At 38.7% G+C, this 17,045-nt stretch overlaps 1 protein-coding gene across 1 annotated transcript in view; it reads left to right on the forward strand.

The window, feature by feature from the left end:
* Positions 1-17,045, forward strand: part of KHDRBS2 (KH RNA binding domain containing, signal transduction associated 2) — a 770,603-nt gene that overhangs the window by 237,733 nt on the left and 515,825 nt on the right. The window contains exon 3 of the mRNA XM_052649249.1: positions 6,409-6,525. Within this exon, the coding sequence (XP_052505209.1) occupies positions 6,409-6,525 (117 nt within the window). The remainder of the gene's footprint in view (positions 1-6,408; positions 6,526-17,045) is intronic.

The following is a 17,045-nucleotide window of genomic DNA, read 5'->3' on the forward strand; positions in this document are numbered from 1 at the left end:
TTTTTTCTGTTCAAATAGGATGTTAACCTTTTTTTCTCCATTGCTAATAGGTGAATTACAATAGACATTATAAATCTTAAATTACCTATGTATTATCTGATAAGCAGAACTCATCATCATGCACTTTTAATATATAGAACAGGCCTTGGTTATGTTACCATTTTGTGGAATAGATTGTTTCATGAGTAGATTTAGACTCTAAATTTTCTTTTCTGATTTGGTCTAGCTATTAAGGTTATGTGCAGTGCTTACTCGATCATTTGTGACCGACTCTTTGCAACCCCATGGATTGTAGCCCACCAGGGTCCTCTGTCCGTGAGGATTCTCCAGGCAAGAATACTGGAGTGGGCAGCCATGCCTTCCCCCAGGGGATCAAACCCAGGTCTCCAGCATTGCAGGCAGATTCTTTACCATCTGAGCCACCAGGAAACCCCCCTCTAAGGTTACATTAGCCTGCTAAGTGAGTTGGGGGTTATTTTCCCTTTTATTTCTCTGAAAGAGTCTGCTGTTGTTTGTAGTCTGGGGAGATCCCTGGGTAAAATTCAAATCTAGTCCTTGTAAATAAGGGCAAAGAAAGTCTGAAGAAAGAACCAGATCACACCAAACTGATAGTTTGCTGGTTTAATAGGCAATTTGTTTTTGTTGTTTAGTCACTAAGTCATGCCCAACTCTTTTGCAACTACACAAAGTGTAGCCCGCCAGGCTCCTCTGTCTGTGTGATTTCCCAGACAAGAATACTGGAGTGGGTTGCCATTTCCTTCTCTAGTATAAAGCAAGTTATATATGAGGCTTGTCTTAGGCATTGGAAAGATGCCCACCAGAATCTTAAGAGTCTAACTGAGTTCAGTCAGTGACACAGTCCAGGTGGTCTCAGCGAGGCAGAGCTCTCTCAAAGTTGCATGCGTGTGGCTGCATGTGTGTGAACAGTGGGCAGAACATACATTATAAGGGCAGAAGAAGGGTAAGGAGTCTATTTAGTCTATTTACCTGGGTCCAGTAAATAGGTTAACCACTAGTCATGTTCTCTGGAATAGTTTCCTCACTTTCTGCACAGATTAAAAGGATCTATTTTCTAAGAGTCTATTGAGATGTCTTTATACAACTGCCTGGGACTAGTATTTTTGCTGGGAATTTTATCATGATATTTATTTTTAAATATTTATATGGAGTTTCTGCTTTCTAGTTTCCCCACATTCTTAATTGAAGGATTTTTACATACAGTAAGTGCTTCCCTGGTGGTTCGGATGGTAAAGAATCTGCTTGCAACGCAGGACACCCAGATTTGATCCCTAGGTTGGGAAGATCCCCTGGGGAAGGGTATGGCAACTTAGTCCAGTATTCTTGCCTGGAGAATCCCATGGACAAAGGAGTTTTGTGGGCTATAGTCCATGGGGCACAAGGATTCAGACACGACGGAGCAACTAACATTACATACATTAAACTGCACAGGTCTTAGTATGCATCTTGGTGAGTTTTGACAGGAATATGCTTATACTTTCAACAAAATAAATAGTAATACCATCACCCTGGATGTTTCTTCATGCACTTACTTTCTAGACAGTTCAGCCTCAGCCTTACATTCTCAACAGGCAACCACTCATGAATTTTAACACCATGTATTATTTGTGCCTATAGAATTGTGTATTAGTGGAAAATCCAACGTGATATACTCTTTTGTATCAGATGCTTCCACTCAATATAATGTCTGTGAGATATTTCATACTGCTGTGTCAATCAGTGACTAGTTCCTTTCTTTTTGTGGATAAACTTTCTCTCTCCACTTTGCATGGGCAGTGCTGTATTTCCAGTTTAATGATGATCATGAATAAAATGTCTCAATGTACTTATGCAAGACAGTTTGGAAACACATGCTTTTATTACTCTTAGATAAATACTTATGAATAGAATTACTGGGCTGTAGTGGATCTGTGTTTAAATTCATAAATAACTTCTAATCTTCTTCACAAAGTAACTGTATCATTTTAAATTAGAAATAATAATTGCTCTAGCGATTCCACATCACCATCAATATTTGGCTTTTTTTTTTTTTCAGTTTTAGCAACATGTGTGTGTGTGTGTGTGTGTGTGTGTGTGTGTGTGTTTAATTATTGACTTGATGGAGTTTTCTCATAGATTCTAGATTCTAGTCATTAGTCACATATATTCATGGGAAGTGTTTTCTCCCAGGCTGTGGCTTGCAGATTTAATTCTTAATGGTTGTTGGATCATTGCATATTTCAATGAATATTCTTTGCTTGCTAGTAAACTTACCCAGCTTAAATTTGCAAAGGCCTTCTTGTATGCTAATTTATTTTTTGTGTGTTTGTGTTTAGATCTATTATTGTTCAGTCACTCAGTCTTTTCCAACTCTTTGTAACCCCATGGACTGCAGCACCCCAGGCTTCCCTGTCCTTTACCATCTCCCAGAGTTTGCTCAAACTCATATTCATTGAGTCAATGATACCATCCAACCATCTTACCATCTGTTGACCCTTACTCCTCCCCTCAATCAGGGGCTTTTTCAATGAATCAGCTCTTCACATAAAGTGCCCAAGGTATTGGACCTTTAACTTCAGCATCAGTCCTTCCAATTAATACTCAGGGTTGACTTCTTTAGGATTGACTGGTCTGACCTCTATGTTGTCTAAAGGACTCTCAAGACTCTTCTCCAGCACCACATTTGAAAAAATAAATTCTTCAGTGCTCAGCCCTCTTTATAGTCCAACTCCCACATCCATACATGACTAATGGAAAAATGATAGCTTTGATTATACAGACATTATTTGGTAAAGCTTTTAAATATGCTGTATAGGTTTGTCATAGTTTTTCTTTCAAGAAACAACCATATTTTAATTTCATGGCTACACTCATCATCTGCAGTGATTTTGGAGCACAAAAAAACAAAGTCTATCACTGTTTCCATTGTTTGTCCATCTATTTGCCATGAAGTGATGGGACTGGATGCCATGATCTTAGTGTTTTGAATGTTGTGTTTTAAACCAGCTTTTTCACTCTCCTCTTTCACTTTATCCAGAATCTTTTCAGTTCCTCTTCACTTTCTGCCAAAAGGGTTGTGTCATCTGAATATCTGAGGTTATTGAAATTTCTCCTGGCAATCTTGATTCCAGCTTGAGCTTCATCCATTCTGGCATTTCACATGACATATTCTGCATAGAAGTTATATAAGCAAGGTGACAATATATAGCCTTGATATACTCCTTTCCCAATTTGGAACCAGTCCATTGTTCCATGTCCATTTCTAACTATTACTTCCTGACCTGCATACAGATTTCTCAAGTGGCAGGTCAGGTGGTCTGGTATTCCTATCTCTTCAAGAATTTTCCACAGTTTGTTGTGATCCACAGAGTCAAAGTCTTTAGTGTAGTCAATGAAACAGAGGTAGACTTTTTTTTTTTTTTTCTGGAATTCCCTTGCTTTTTCTATGATCCAGTGGATATTGGCAATTTGATCTCTACTTCTTCTGCCTTTTGTAAATCCAGCTTGTACGTCTGCAAGTTCTCAGTTCACCTACTGTTGGTGCCTCATTCATTAGTGGTTAGTTGCTCAGTTGTGTCTGACTCTTTGGGACCTCAAGGATTGTAGTCTACCGGGCTCCTCTGTCCATGGGATTTTCCAGGTGAGAATACTGGAGCAGGTTGCCATTTCCTTTTCCAGGGGATCTTCCTGACCTGGGGATCAAACTGGGTCTCCTGCATTGCAGGTGGATTATTTGCCAGCTGATCTATCAGGGAATCTCAGCTTGAAGGATTTTTAGTATAACCTTGCTAGCATGTGAAATAAACACAATTTTGTAGTAGTTGGAACATTCTTTGGTATTGACTGTTTTTGGAATTGGAATGAAAACATATTTTCCAGTCCTGTGGCCACTGCTGAGTTTTCCAAATTGGCTGGCATCTTGAGCACAACACTGAAACAGCGTCATCTTTTAGGATTTGAAATAGCCCAGCTGGAATTCTATAACCTCCACTAGCTTTGTTCATAGTAATGCTTCCTAAGCTTGGCTTGACTTCACACTCCAGGATGTCTGGTTCTAGAGAAGTGATCGTATTATCATGGTTGTCTGTAAGGCTCGGAGAACCACACTCTGAAAAGGACACTCAGGGGCAGCCTCTAGTGGACTGACAAAGTTTATTATCCAATTGTGTCGTTTTATAATTTTCAGGGAATAGAGCATAAGACAGACTTGCACGTAGCCATTTCAGATAAACATCAAAGCATTTAAGCATAAAATACAGTTTCCACCACCCGAGTCATAACATAGCTTTGGCGAAACTCTAAAGAGAGTCTTATCATGAAACAACAGTCCTTGCTCTCAGAAACAGGTGGTCAGAAGGAAGCCTTCGAACGCCTCAAGGCTAGGTGTATAACCCTTCGTTATCCGTTCCCAGTGTCAGGCATTTGGTGAATGCTCATAACCCTTTGTTATACTCGTTCCAGCTTCCAATCTTCATTAAGAGTGGAGCAAATACATTTTCCGTATTTGCTCAAAGCCTTCCAGCTCCTCCACAGTTGTCTGAGTCATTAAGCCTGTTTTGGTACAGTTCTTCTGTGTATTCTTGCCACTACTTCTTAATCTCTTCTGTTTATGTTAGGTTCTTATCATTTCTGAAATATTTCCTTGGTATCTCTAATTTTCCTGAAGGGATCTCTAGTCTTTCCCATTCTATTATTTTCTTCTCTTTCTTTGTATTTTTTTCAGTTAAGAAGACTTTCTATCTCTCCTTGCTATTCTTTGGAACTCTTCATTCAGATGGGTAAATTTTTCCTCTTCTCCTTTGTCCCTCACTTCTCTTCCTTCTTAACTTAGGCCTATGGTAGACCTTAAAATAGGAGTTGCCTTAATGTGTGTTGTGAAAGTTGCTCAATCATGTCCAACTCTTTGTGACCTCATAGATTGTAGCCCTCCCAGGCTCTCTGTCCATGGGGATTCTCCAGGCAAAAATACTGGAGTGGGTTTCCATGCCCTCCTCCAGGGGGTCTTCCTAGCCCAGGGATTCCTTGGTGGCTCAGATTGTAAAGAGTCTGCCTGCAATATTGGAGACCCAGGGAAAGGAAATGGCAACCCACTCCAGTATTCTTGCCTGGAAAAATCCCGTGAATGCAGGAGCTTGGTGAGCTATACCAAGAGTCACAAAGAGTCAGACACGACTGAGCAACTTCACTTTGCTTTACTGTGTGTTAGAAGTAAAAGTATTTTTTTGGTGCTTGTTTTTGCATACAAATATCCAGTTGTTCCAGCACCATTTCTTAAAAAGATTTTACTTTTCAAATGTTACTGCTCTGGCACTTTTTTTTTTTTTTTTTTTTTTTTTGAGAATCAGTTGATCTAAACGTGGTCTTTTTGAACGTTATCCTGTTCCATTTATCTTACATGCCTGTAGATATCCACACTCCAGTGCAGCACTGAAATGGTGTGGTAAGAACAGGCATCTTGAATTTATGCTGTATTTATGGAGAAAGTATTTAGTTTTTCACCATTAAGTGTGGTTTATTTCTTACTCTGCGTATTTTAAAATATATAATAACTCTGATATAGAAGACAGTTAATTTTGTTTATTTCTGTTTCACATGCCCAACATAGTCTTTAATGCATAGTAATCCTTTTTTTTAAATTAATGAGTAATTACCTCAGTCATTTCATGTAGTGATATTCATTTAGTAGCTGGCAACAAACGCTGATAACTGCCTTTATTTCTCTTGTTTATATCATACTTAATAAACCAGTTATATATGCCCCTAGCCCTAGAATTGTGCATGTAAGCAAACTGTTTTGTATATATGCTCTTTCTAGCATTTAAAACCCTTTTGTATGCATTCACATCTCTTATTTGCTGATCTTTAGAACAACTCTTTAACACAAAGAAGGTAAGATTAAAGGACAGTTGAGTCTCTTTATTACCAATTGTGAAATTTAAAATGGACTCTTATGGGCATAGACAATGCTTGCCAAACATGAATGTTAAATTTTAATTTAAAATAATTTTTTTTTGCATTTTTGAATGTGCATAGGCATGTTAAAATTTTTCTTTATTTCAATAATCTGATTAGAGAAAAACCCTTTAGAAATTTTATAAACCATAGTACTTCCCCCTAATTTCTTTTTAAATAATTTATGTGATTATGTGAGTAAATTATATTTTCAAAAGATTACTGACTTTAACATTTCTTTAGGAAGAAGCATCTCTTTAAAAGTGTATCTGAGCTCATAGGTCTGGGGTGGTTTCCTGTGTGTGTCTGTCTGTGTGTGTGTGTGTGTTTGGGTGTGTGAGAGGCATAACTCTGTTCGCCATGGTAAAGTTCGAAAACCCATAACCCATAAGTTTTGCTTGGTTTAAATCATTATTTTTCTCTTCTTAATATAGATGTTCTAATGATTTTGTTTCCTAGTTCAATTTTGTGGGCAAATTGCTTGGGCCAAGAGGAAACTCCTTGAAGAGGCTACAGGAAGAAACAGGTGCTAAAATGTCTATCCTGGGCAAAGGATCAATGAGAGATAAAGCAAAGGTATGAACTTTGAATTTGTACTAAAGATTCACCGGGAATCAGCTGTAACAGGGTGGCCACGTTCACAAGCACATCTGAGCTGTCCTTCAATCAGTTCCCATTATCTTTACCCTTTTAGGACTACTCTGCACCTTCTAGTATCTTCTTTATTCATATAAATAAGCTACTGGTCTTTTTCTCCCAAAGCATGTAATTTTGTATTTTATTCCTTTTTAGTCCTTTGTTTAGGTGGCTATCAAATCTGTTCATTTCTTTTGTGTCCTCTGTAGGATGTTTCTGTATGTGTGTGCTCATTTTCTTTAATTTCCTGACTAATTCCTTTTTCTTTCTTCAGTTGTATCTTCTGTTCCCATCCCATGTATCATTCCCTCATTTTATCTTTCCACTCCACTTCACTCTGATCCTCTTACCTGAAGCAATTTCAAATACTTATCTGCAAATCTAAGAGAGTTTTGGAGAAGAAAATGGCAACCCACTCCAGTGTTCTTGCCTGGAGAATCCCATGAATAGAGGATCCTGTCAGGCTACAGTCCACGGGGTTGAAAAGAATTGGACACAACTAAGCTACTTGCACACAAACATACACTCTTGAGAGTTCCACTTTTTTCTAATGTGTCAGTGATATTAAACGACTCAAATGATCCTCAAAGACAAATAAGCTAATAAATATATCAACTTGGATATTTAAAATGATTTACATTGCATTTGAACTATATAATTTCCCCATTTTTTAACTGGGAAATATCCTCTGCTTTTGATTTTTTTTTTTTTGTTTTCTTGAAATAACTATTTATAGAGATTTATTCATAAACTATCTCTTAAAATTAATTGAGAAAGGGTGACTGTTTTATGGTAGTATCATTTGACCTGGCCATACTTTTTCTAATTTGATATGTTACCAGGGAAAATAAAATAATCATAAATTTTAATGACTATAAAAATTGCTTAGAGATACTATAGGAGTTGCTCAACTATTAGGATGAAATATTAAAGGGAGAAATTCATAGTAAGAAATGTTGCTGAATTTGTGAATGTGCCATGCATGTTTGATCTTCATTGTAACAAGGTTGTGTATGGTGTTTGACCAAGACATGCTATCAGCTCAGTTCAGTTCAGTTCAGTTCAGTCTCACAGTCGTGTCTGACTCTTTGCAACCCCATGAATCGCAGCATGCCAGGCCTCCCTGTCCACCACCATCTCCCGGAGTTCACTCAAACTCACATCCATCGAGTTGGTGATGCCATCCAACCATCTCATCCTCTGTTGTCCCCTTTTCCTCCTGCCCCCAATCCCTCCCAGCATCAGAGTCTTTTCCAATAGGTCAATTCTTTGCATGAGATGGCCAAAGTACTGGAGTTTCAGCTTTAGCATCATTCGTTCCAAAGAACACCCAGGGCTGATCTCCTTTAGAATGGATTGGTTGGAACTCCTTACACTCCAAGGGACTCTCAAGAGTCTTCTCCAACACCACAGTTCAAAAGTATCAATTCTTCGGCGCTCAGCCTTCTTCACAGTCCAACTCTCACATCCATACATGACCACAGGAAAAACCATAGCTTTGACAATACAGACTTTTGTTGGTAAAGTAATTTCTCTGCTTTTGAATATGCTATCTAGGTCGGTCATAACTTTTCTTCCAAGGAGTAAGTGTCTTTTAGTTTCATGGCTGCAGTCACCATCTGCAGTGATTTTGGAGCCCAAAAAATTAAAGTCTGACACTGATTCTACTGTTTCCCCATCTATTTCCCATGAAGTGATGGGACCAGATGCCATGATCTTCATTTTCTGAATGTTGAGCTTTAAGCCAATTTTTTCAATCTCTTCTTTCACTTCCATCAAGAGGCTTTTTAGTTCCCCTTCACTTTCTGCCATAAGGGTAGTGTCATCTTCATCAGTTCAGTTCAGTTCAGTTGCTCAGTCATGTCTGACTTTTTGTGACCCCATGAATCACAGCACGCCAGGCCTCCCTGTCCATCACCAACTCCCAGAGTTCACTCAAACTCAGGTCCATTGAGTCAGTGATGCCCTCCAGCCATCTCATTCTCTGTCATCTTCTTCTCCTCCTGCCCCCAATCCCTCTCAGCATCAGAGTCTTTTCCAATGAGTCAACTCTTCGCATGAGGTGACCAAAGTACTGGAGTTTCAGCTTTAGCATCATTCCTTCCAAAGAACACCCAGGGCTGATTGTCTTCTGAATGGACTGATTGGATTTCCTTCCAGTCCAAGAGACTCTCAAGTGTCTTCTCCAACACCGCAGTTCAAAAGCATCAATTCTTCAGTGCTCAGCTTTCATCACAGTCCAACTCTCACATCCGTACATGACCACTGGAAAAACCGTAGCCTTGACTAGATGGACCTTTGTTGGCAAAGTAATGTCTCTGCTTTTCAATATGCTATCTTGGTTGGTCATAACTTCCCTTCCAAGGAGTAAGTGTCTTTTAATTTCATGGCTGCAGTCGCCACCTGCAGTGATTTTGGAGCCCAAAAAAATAAAGTCTGACACCGTTTCCCCATCTATTTCCCATGAACGATGGGACCAGATGCCATGATGTTTGTTTTCTGAATGTTGAGCTTTAAGCCAACGTTTTCACTCTCCACTTTCACATTCAGCAAGATGTTTTTTAGTTCCTCTTCACTTTCTGACATAAGGGTGGTTTCATCTGCATATCTGAGGTTATTGATATTTCTCCTGGCAATCTTGATTCTAGCTTGTGCTTCTTCCAGCCCAGCATTTCTCATGATGTACTCTGCATAGAAGTTATAAGCAGAGTGACAATATACAGCCTTGGTATACTCCTGTTTCTATTTGGAACCAGTCTGTTGTCCCATGTCGAGTTCTCACTGTTGCTTCCTGACCTGCATATAGGATTCTCAAGAGGCACGTCCGGTGATCTGGTATTCCCATCTCTTTAATATTTTCCCACCATTCATTGTGATCCACACATGCTATATGGGTACTTAAAAAAATAGTACTTAGTTCTGTAATTTGCAAAAGGATGCTTCTTGCTAGTATTAAGTTTTGAGTAAATTTTAGTTACTTTCTACTGTGTATAATTTCATAAGATGACTTTTTGGCCAAAGGTACTCCTTCTAGTTAATCATAGTATATTTAGAAGAAATAATAAAGCTATTTAAGAGATAGCTTTTGTCTTCTGCTGTAAGCATATTTAGATTTTCTATATATATGAGGATAAATTGACTCATAATTATCTATATTTGTCCTTTCATATATTTTTAAATTGTTTGTTATATGTTTACCAGTTATCTCAAAATCATATAATAGAAAGTTCATTTTGTATGTTTTTATACTCTCACATAGTCTTTAAAATTTAGATCACGCAGAGATTTCCTAACCCCTGTGATAGGCTTACTTAACCATAAAACATATTTTACTGAAATTTTCTGTTTCACTCATTACACTGTTAACTTTCATGGACCAGAGAAATGTCTTAATTAGGTTTACACACCCATAGTCACCATGTAGTCTCTTCATACTTTTTAAAACAAATAAGTGTTGTTGTTGTTGTTGTTGTTTTTAATTTCCACATATTTGGACATTTTTCTTATTTATATAGTTTTATATAGGATTCTATTTTTCCTTGAACATGTTTAGCTACCAACATAATTATTAGAAAAATCTGGCAAGAAATAAACTTGATTCTATTAACTTTCTATTAGGTTTAGTTTACTGTTATTGTGCTGTGTGCTTAGTCACTCAGTCATGTCTGATTCTTTCAACCCTATAGACTGTAGCCCACCAGGCTTCTCTGCCCATGGGGATTTTCCAGGCAAGAATACTGAAGTGGGTTACCATTTCCTTCTCTAATTTACCTGTTACTTAGAATCCTGTTTCTATATTGATTACATTTTGGATGATCCATCATGTTTCCATGAGTATTTTCATTGTTCCTTTTTAAAAATGAAAGAAAATGGAAATATTTAATAGCAACAATATCAATAATAATATATAGTAGTATAAAATATGCTTGTTAGACTCTAGATAAGACCTTAACTACCAAAGACAACACAGCTGAAATAAAACCACAGATGTAGATGTGAAAAAACTTACCTTGGTAAACACTTGATTAAAATAAAAATAAATGCTTGGTAAATTTTTAATTGCTATGTTACTAATTTTGTCTCTGCTACGTGACCTGAACAGAAAGGAATATTTTATGTAATTTCATTTTTCTAGCATATGATTAAAATTTATCTGAAACTGTTATGGATTAAAATGAAACAGATGAAGGGAGATATATTAATGCTGGCAGTAGTAGTTTGGTATGATGATCAAGTGTAACACTGGACAAGGAGAAGGGACCAACACAAGGAAAATCAGAGAAGAGAGAATGCAAGTGATGGCTCTGAAGGTGAATTCATGTCTTTATCTGTAAATATCCTGGCAGCCATACCCCTATCTTTGTTTATAACCATGCTTATTTCCATTTGGACATTCCCAGGCGGCACTAGTGGTAAAGAACTTGCCTGCCAGTGTAGGAGATGTGAGAGATGCAGGTTGAATCTCTGAGTTGGGGAGATCCCCTGGGGAAGGGCATGGCAAACCACTCCAGATGGAGAGACTATCCATGTTCCTAGGTAAGAAGAATCAATAATATGAAAATGAATGTACTACCAAATGCAACCTATAGATTCAACGCTACCCGTATCAAATTACCAATGGCATTTTTCACAGAACTAGAACAAAAAATTTCACAATTCATATGGAAACACAGAAGACCCTGAATAGCCAAAGCAGTCTTGAGAAAGAAGAATGGAGCTGGAGGAATCAATCTTTCTGACTTCATATTATACTACAAAGCTACAGTCATCAAGACAGTATGGTACTGGCACAAAAACAGAAATATAAACCAATGGAACAAGATATAAAACTTAGAAATAAACTCATGCACCTATGGGTACCTCATTTTTGACGAAGGAGGCAAGAACATACAATGGGGCAGAGACATCCTCTTCAATAAATGGTGTTGGGAAAACTGGACAGCTACATGTAAAAGAATGAAATTAGAAGTCTTCCTAACACCATACACAAAGGTAAACTCAAAATGGCTTTAAGACCTAGATGTAAGACCAGAAACTATAAAATTCTGAGACTAAAACATAGGCAGAACACTCGATGACATAAATAAAAACAAGAACCTCTATGACCCACCTCTTAAAATAAAGGAAATAAAACAAAATTAAGCAAGTGAGACTTGATTAATCTTAAAAGCTTTGGCACAGCAAAGGAAACTATAGAAAGCTGAAAAGACAACCCTCATAATGGGAGAAAATAATAGCAAATAAAAGAACTAACAAAAGATTAATTTCAAAAATATACAAGCACCTCATACAACTCAATGCCAGAAAAACAAACAACCCAATCAAAAAGTAGGGAAAAGACATAAACAGACATTTCTCTAAAGAAGAGATACAGATGGCTAACTAACACATGGAAAGATGTTCAACATCACTCATTATTGAAGTGAAGTGAAGCGAAGTGGCTCAGTGGTGTCCAATTCTTTGCAACGCTGTGGACTGTAGCCCACTAAGCTCCTCCATCCGTCCATGGGATTTTCCAGGCAAGAGTATCAGAGTGGATTGCCATTTCCTTCTCCAGGGTGATCTTCCCAACCTAGGGATGGAACCTGGTTCTCCTGCATTGTATGCAGACACTTTTACTGTCTGAGCCACTAGGGAAGCCCATTATTAGAGAAATGCAAATCAAAACTACAATTAGATATCACCTCACACCAGTCAGAATGGCCATCTTCCAAAAGTCTACAAACAAAAAATTATGGGAAGGGCGTGGAGAAAAGGAAATGCTCTTGCACTGTTGGTGGGAATGTAAATTGATACAGCCACTTTGGAAGACAGTATGTATATTCCTTAAAAAACCACCATATGACCCAGCAATCCCACTCCTAGGGATATACCAGGGGAAACAGAAATTGAAAAAAAGCACTATTTACAATAGCTAGAACATGGAAGCAACCTAGATATCCATTGACAGGTGAATGGATAAAGAAGTTGTGGCACATATACACAATGGAATACTACTCAGCCATAAAAAGGAGTATGTTTGATTCAGTTCTGATGAGGTGGATGAACCTAGAACCTATTATATGGAATAAAGTATGTCAGAAAGAGAAAGATAAATATTGTATGCTAATGCGTATATATAGAATCTAGAAAAATGGCGAAGTGAAGTGGAATGAAGTCAGTCAGTTGTGTCTGACTTTTTGTGACCCATGGACTGTAGCCTACCAGGCTTCTCAGTCCATGAGATTTTCCAGGCAAGAGTACTGGAGGGAAGATGGTGGAGGAATAGGATGCGGAGACCACTTTCTCCCCAACAAATTCGTCAAAAGAACATTTAAACACTGAGTAAATTTCACAAAGCAACTTCTGAATGCCAGCAGAGGACATCAGGCATCCAGAAAAGCAACCCATTATCTTCGAAAGAAGGTAGGAAAAAATATAAAAGACAAAAAGAGAGACAAAAGAGGTAGAGATGGAGCTCCATCCCAGGAAGGGAGTCTTAAAAAGAGAGAAGTTTCCAAACACCAGGAAACACTCTCTTGCCAAGTCTGTGATGAGCCTTGGAACCACAGAGGGCAACATAACCGGGAGGAAAAATAAATAAATAATTAAACCCCACAGATTACTTTCCCAACAGTAACTCCCCAGCAGAGAAGCAGCGCAGACACCTGCACCCACCACTAGCAAGCGGGGGCTGGGCAGGGAGGCACGGGCTGCTTTGCTTAGAGTAAGGACTGGGCCTGAATGCCCTGAGGGCAATCTGAGAGAACTAACTTGGGTTAGCAAACCAGACTGTGGGTTAGCTACCATGCGAAAAGCCCTAACCTAAGACACCGTCAGGCCCACTCACAGAACAAAGAACTGAACAGAGATAGCTGTCTGCAGATCATCCTCCTCTGGTGACAGGCAGCCAGAGCCAGAAGGGGACAATCGCAGCCCCAGAGAGGCATTATCTACCAAACTGCAAGCAGGCTTCTTTGCTAACTAAGACTTCTTGGGGTTCTGGATGGTCAACATCCAGAGATGTTGCCCAAGAAGTCATGCCGGTTGTACACCCAGAAAACCGAGCTGCAGGGACAGGGGAGGCAATAAGTCACAGTGACCGCGCTTGCAAAACACTTCATCACCTGAGCTACTCGGACCTGGGAAGGGCACAAAATGCAGGCCCAACCGAGTCTGCACCTCTGAGGACTACCCAGGTGCCTGAACCTGAGCGTCTTAGACCTGGGAGGTGCATGCAGCCCAGGGCCAGCCTCAGATGGTACCCGGCAGGCCTGAATAGTGTAGGCAGGGAGGGCACACGCACTGTGAGTGGAGGCAGGCCCAGTGTGGCTGAGACCCTGCGAACACACCCCAGTTATTTGTTTGCAGCATCCCTCCCTCCACATAGCACAACTGAACAAGTGAGCCTAAAAAAGTGTCCACCACCTCCCCCTTGTGTCAAGGCAGAAATCAGACACTGAAGAGACCAGCAAACAGAAGAAGCTAAAGAAGAGGGAACCATCTTGGAAGTGACAGGTACAATAGATTAAAACCCTATAGTTAGTACTGACTACATAGGAAGGGGCCTATAGATCTTGAAAAATATAAGCTGGATCAAGGAACTAGCCAAAAATGAACTGACCCCACACTGCCCACAACAACACCAGACAAAGTCCTAGATATATTTTTACTATCATTTTTAATTTATTTTTTTATTTTTAAGTCCTCTATTGCTCATTTAATTTTCATTTTTATAACCTACTATTACTTTGCAAAAAAAAAAGGGACCCTATTTTTTAAAGAAAACTTCATATATATAATATATATATATATATAATAATTTTTGTGACTTTTTTCTTTTCTTTAATATTGTATTTTTGAAAATCCAACCTCTACTCTAGATTTTTAACCTTTGTTTTTTGGTATTTGTTGTCAATTTTGTACCTTTAAGAACTAAATCCTCAGTGACCATTTTTACTTGGGAGTGAGATTACTGGCTTGACTGCTCTCTCCCCTTTGGATTCTCCTTTTTCTCCACCAGGTCACCTCTATATCCTCCCTCCCCCTTCTCTTCTCTACCCAAATCTGTGAATCTCTTTGTGTGTTCCAGACGGTAGAGAACACTTAGGGAACTGATTACTGGCTGGATCTGTCTCTCTCCTTTTGATCCCCCTCCCTTTACCTCCTGGCCACCTCTGTCTCCTTCCTACCTCTTCTCTTCTCTGTATAACTCCGTGAACATCTCTGAGCGGTCCAGACTGTGGAGTGCACATAAGGAAGTGATTATTGGCTAGCTTGGTCTCTCCTCTATTGATCCGATTTCATCTCATTCAGGCCACTTCTAACTCCCTCCTCCCTCTTCTCTTCTCTTCTCCATGTAATTCTGTGAACCTCTCTGGGTGTCCCTCACTGTGGAGAAACTTTTCATCTTTAACGTAGATGTTTTATCAATGGTGCTGTATAGATGGAGAAGTATTGAGGCTACTGTAAAAATAAGACTGAAAACCAGAAGCAAGAGGTGTAAGTCCAAATTCTAAGAACACCAGAGAACTCCTGACTCCAGGGAACATTAATTGATGGGAGCTCATCAAATGCCTCCATACCTACACTGAAACCAAGCACCACTCAATGGCCAAAAAGTTCCAGAGCAAAATATACCAGGCGAATTCTCCAGCAACACAAGAACACACCCCTGAGCTTCAATATACAGCCTGCCCAAAGTCACTTCAAACCCATTGACTTCTCATAACTCATTACTGGACACTTCATTGCACTCCACAGAAAAGAAATCCAGCTTCACCCACCAGAAAACTGACGCAAGCTTCCCTAACAAGGAAGCCTTGACAAGCCACCCGTCAAACCCACCCACAGTGAGGAAACTCCACGATAAAGAGAACCCCACAGCCAAAATACAGAAAGGCCACCCCAAACACAGCAATATAAACAGGATGAAGAGACAGAGGAATACCCAGCAGGTAAAGGAACAGGATAAATGCCCACCAAACCAAACAAAAGAGGAAGAGATAGGGAATTTACCTGATAAAGAATTCCGAATAATGATAGTGAAAATGATCCAAAATCTTGATATCAAAATGGAATCACAGATAAATAGCCTGGAGACAAAGATTGAGAAGATGCAAGAAAGATTTAAGAAGACCTAGAAGAAATAAAAACGAGTTAGTATATAATGAATAATGCAATAAATGAGATAAAAAACACTCTGGAGGGAACAAATAGTAGAATAACAGGAGGCAGAAGATAGGATTAGTGAAGTAGAAGATAGAATATTAGAAATAAATGAATCAGAGAGGAAAAAAGAAAAATCAATCAGAAGAAGTGAGGACAATCTTAGAGGCCTCCAGGACAATGTTAAACACCCCATCATTCGAATCACAGTAGTCTCAGAAGAAAAGGACAAAAAGAAAGACCATGAGAAAATACTTGAGAAGATAATAGTTGAAAACTTCACTAAAATGGGGAAGGAAACAATCACCCAAGTCCAAGAAAGCCAGAGAGTCCCAAACAGTATAAACCCAAGGTGAAACACCCCAAGACACATATCAATCAAATTAACAAAGATCAAACACAAAGAACACATATTGAAAGCAGCAAGGGAAACACAACAGATAAAACATAAAGGGATTCCCATAAGGATAACAGCTGATTTTTCAATAGAAATTCTTCAGGCCAGGAGGGAATGGCAGGACATACTTAAAGTGATGAAAGAAAATAACCTACAGCCCAGACTACTGTACCTAGCAAGGGTCTCATTCAAATATGAAGGAGAAATCAAAACCTTTACATACAAACAAAAACTGAGAGAATTCAGCACCACCAAACCAGCTCTCCAACAAATGCTAAAGGATCTTCTCTAGACAGGAAAAACAAAAAGAGTGTATAAACTCGAACCCAAAACAATAAAGTAAATGGCAATGGGATCTTACTTATCAATAATTACCTTAAACATAAATGTGTTGAATCCCCCAATCAAAAGAAAAAGACTGGCTGAATGGATACAAAAACAATACCCCTATATATGTTGTCTAAAAGAGACCCACTTCAAAACAGGGGACACATACCAGCTGAAAGTGAAGTCCTGGAAAAAGATATTCCATGCAAATAGAGACCAAAAAAAAAAAGCAGTAGTAGCAATACTCATATCAGATAAAATAGACTTTAAAACAAAAGCTGTGAAAAGAGAGAAATAGGGACACTAAATAATGGTCAAAGGATCAATCAAAGAAGAAGATATAACAATTATAAATATATATGCACCCAACATAGGGGCACCACAATATGTAAGACAAATCCTAAGAAATATGAAAGGGGAAATTAACAACAAGACAATAATAGTGGGAGACTTTAATACCCCCCACATCTATTGATAGATCAACTAAACAGAAAATTAACAAGGAAACACAAACTTTAAATGATACAATAGACCAGTTAGATCTAATTGATAACTATAGGACATTTCACCCCAAAACAATGCATTTCAC

This window comes from Budorcas taxicolor, chromosome 11 (assembly GCF_023091745.1).
Source record: "Budorcas taxicolor isolate Tak-1 chromosome 11, Takin1.1, whole genome shotgun sequence".
Lineage (NCBI taxonomy): Eukaryota > Metazoa > Chordata > Mammalia > Artiodactyla > Bovidae > Budorcas > Budorcas taxicolor.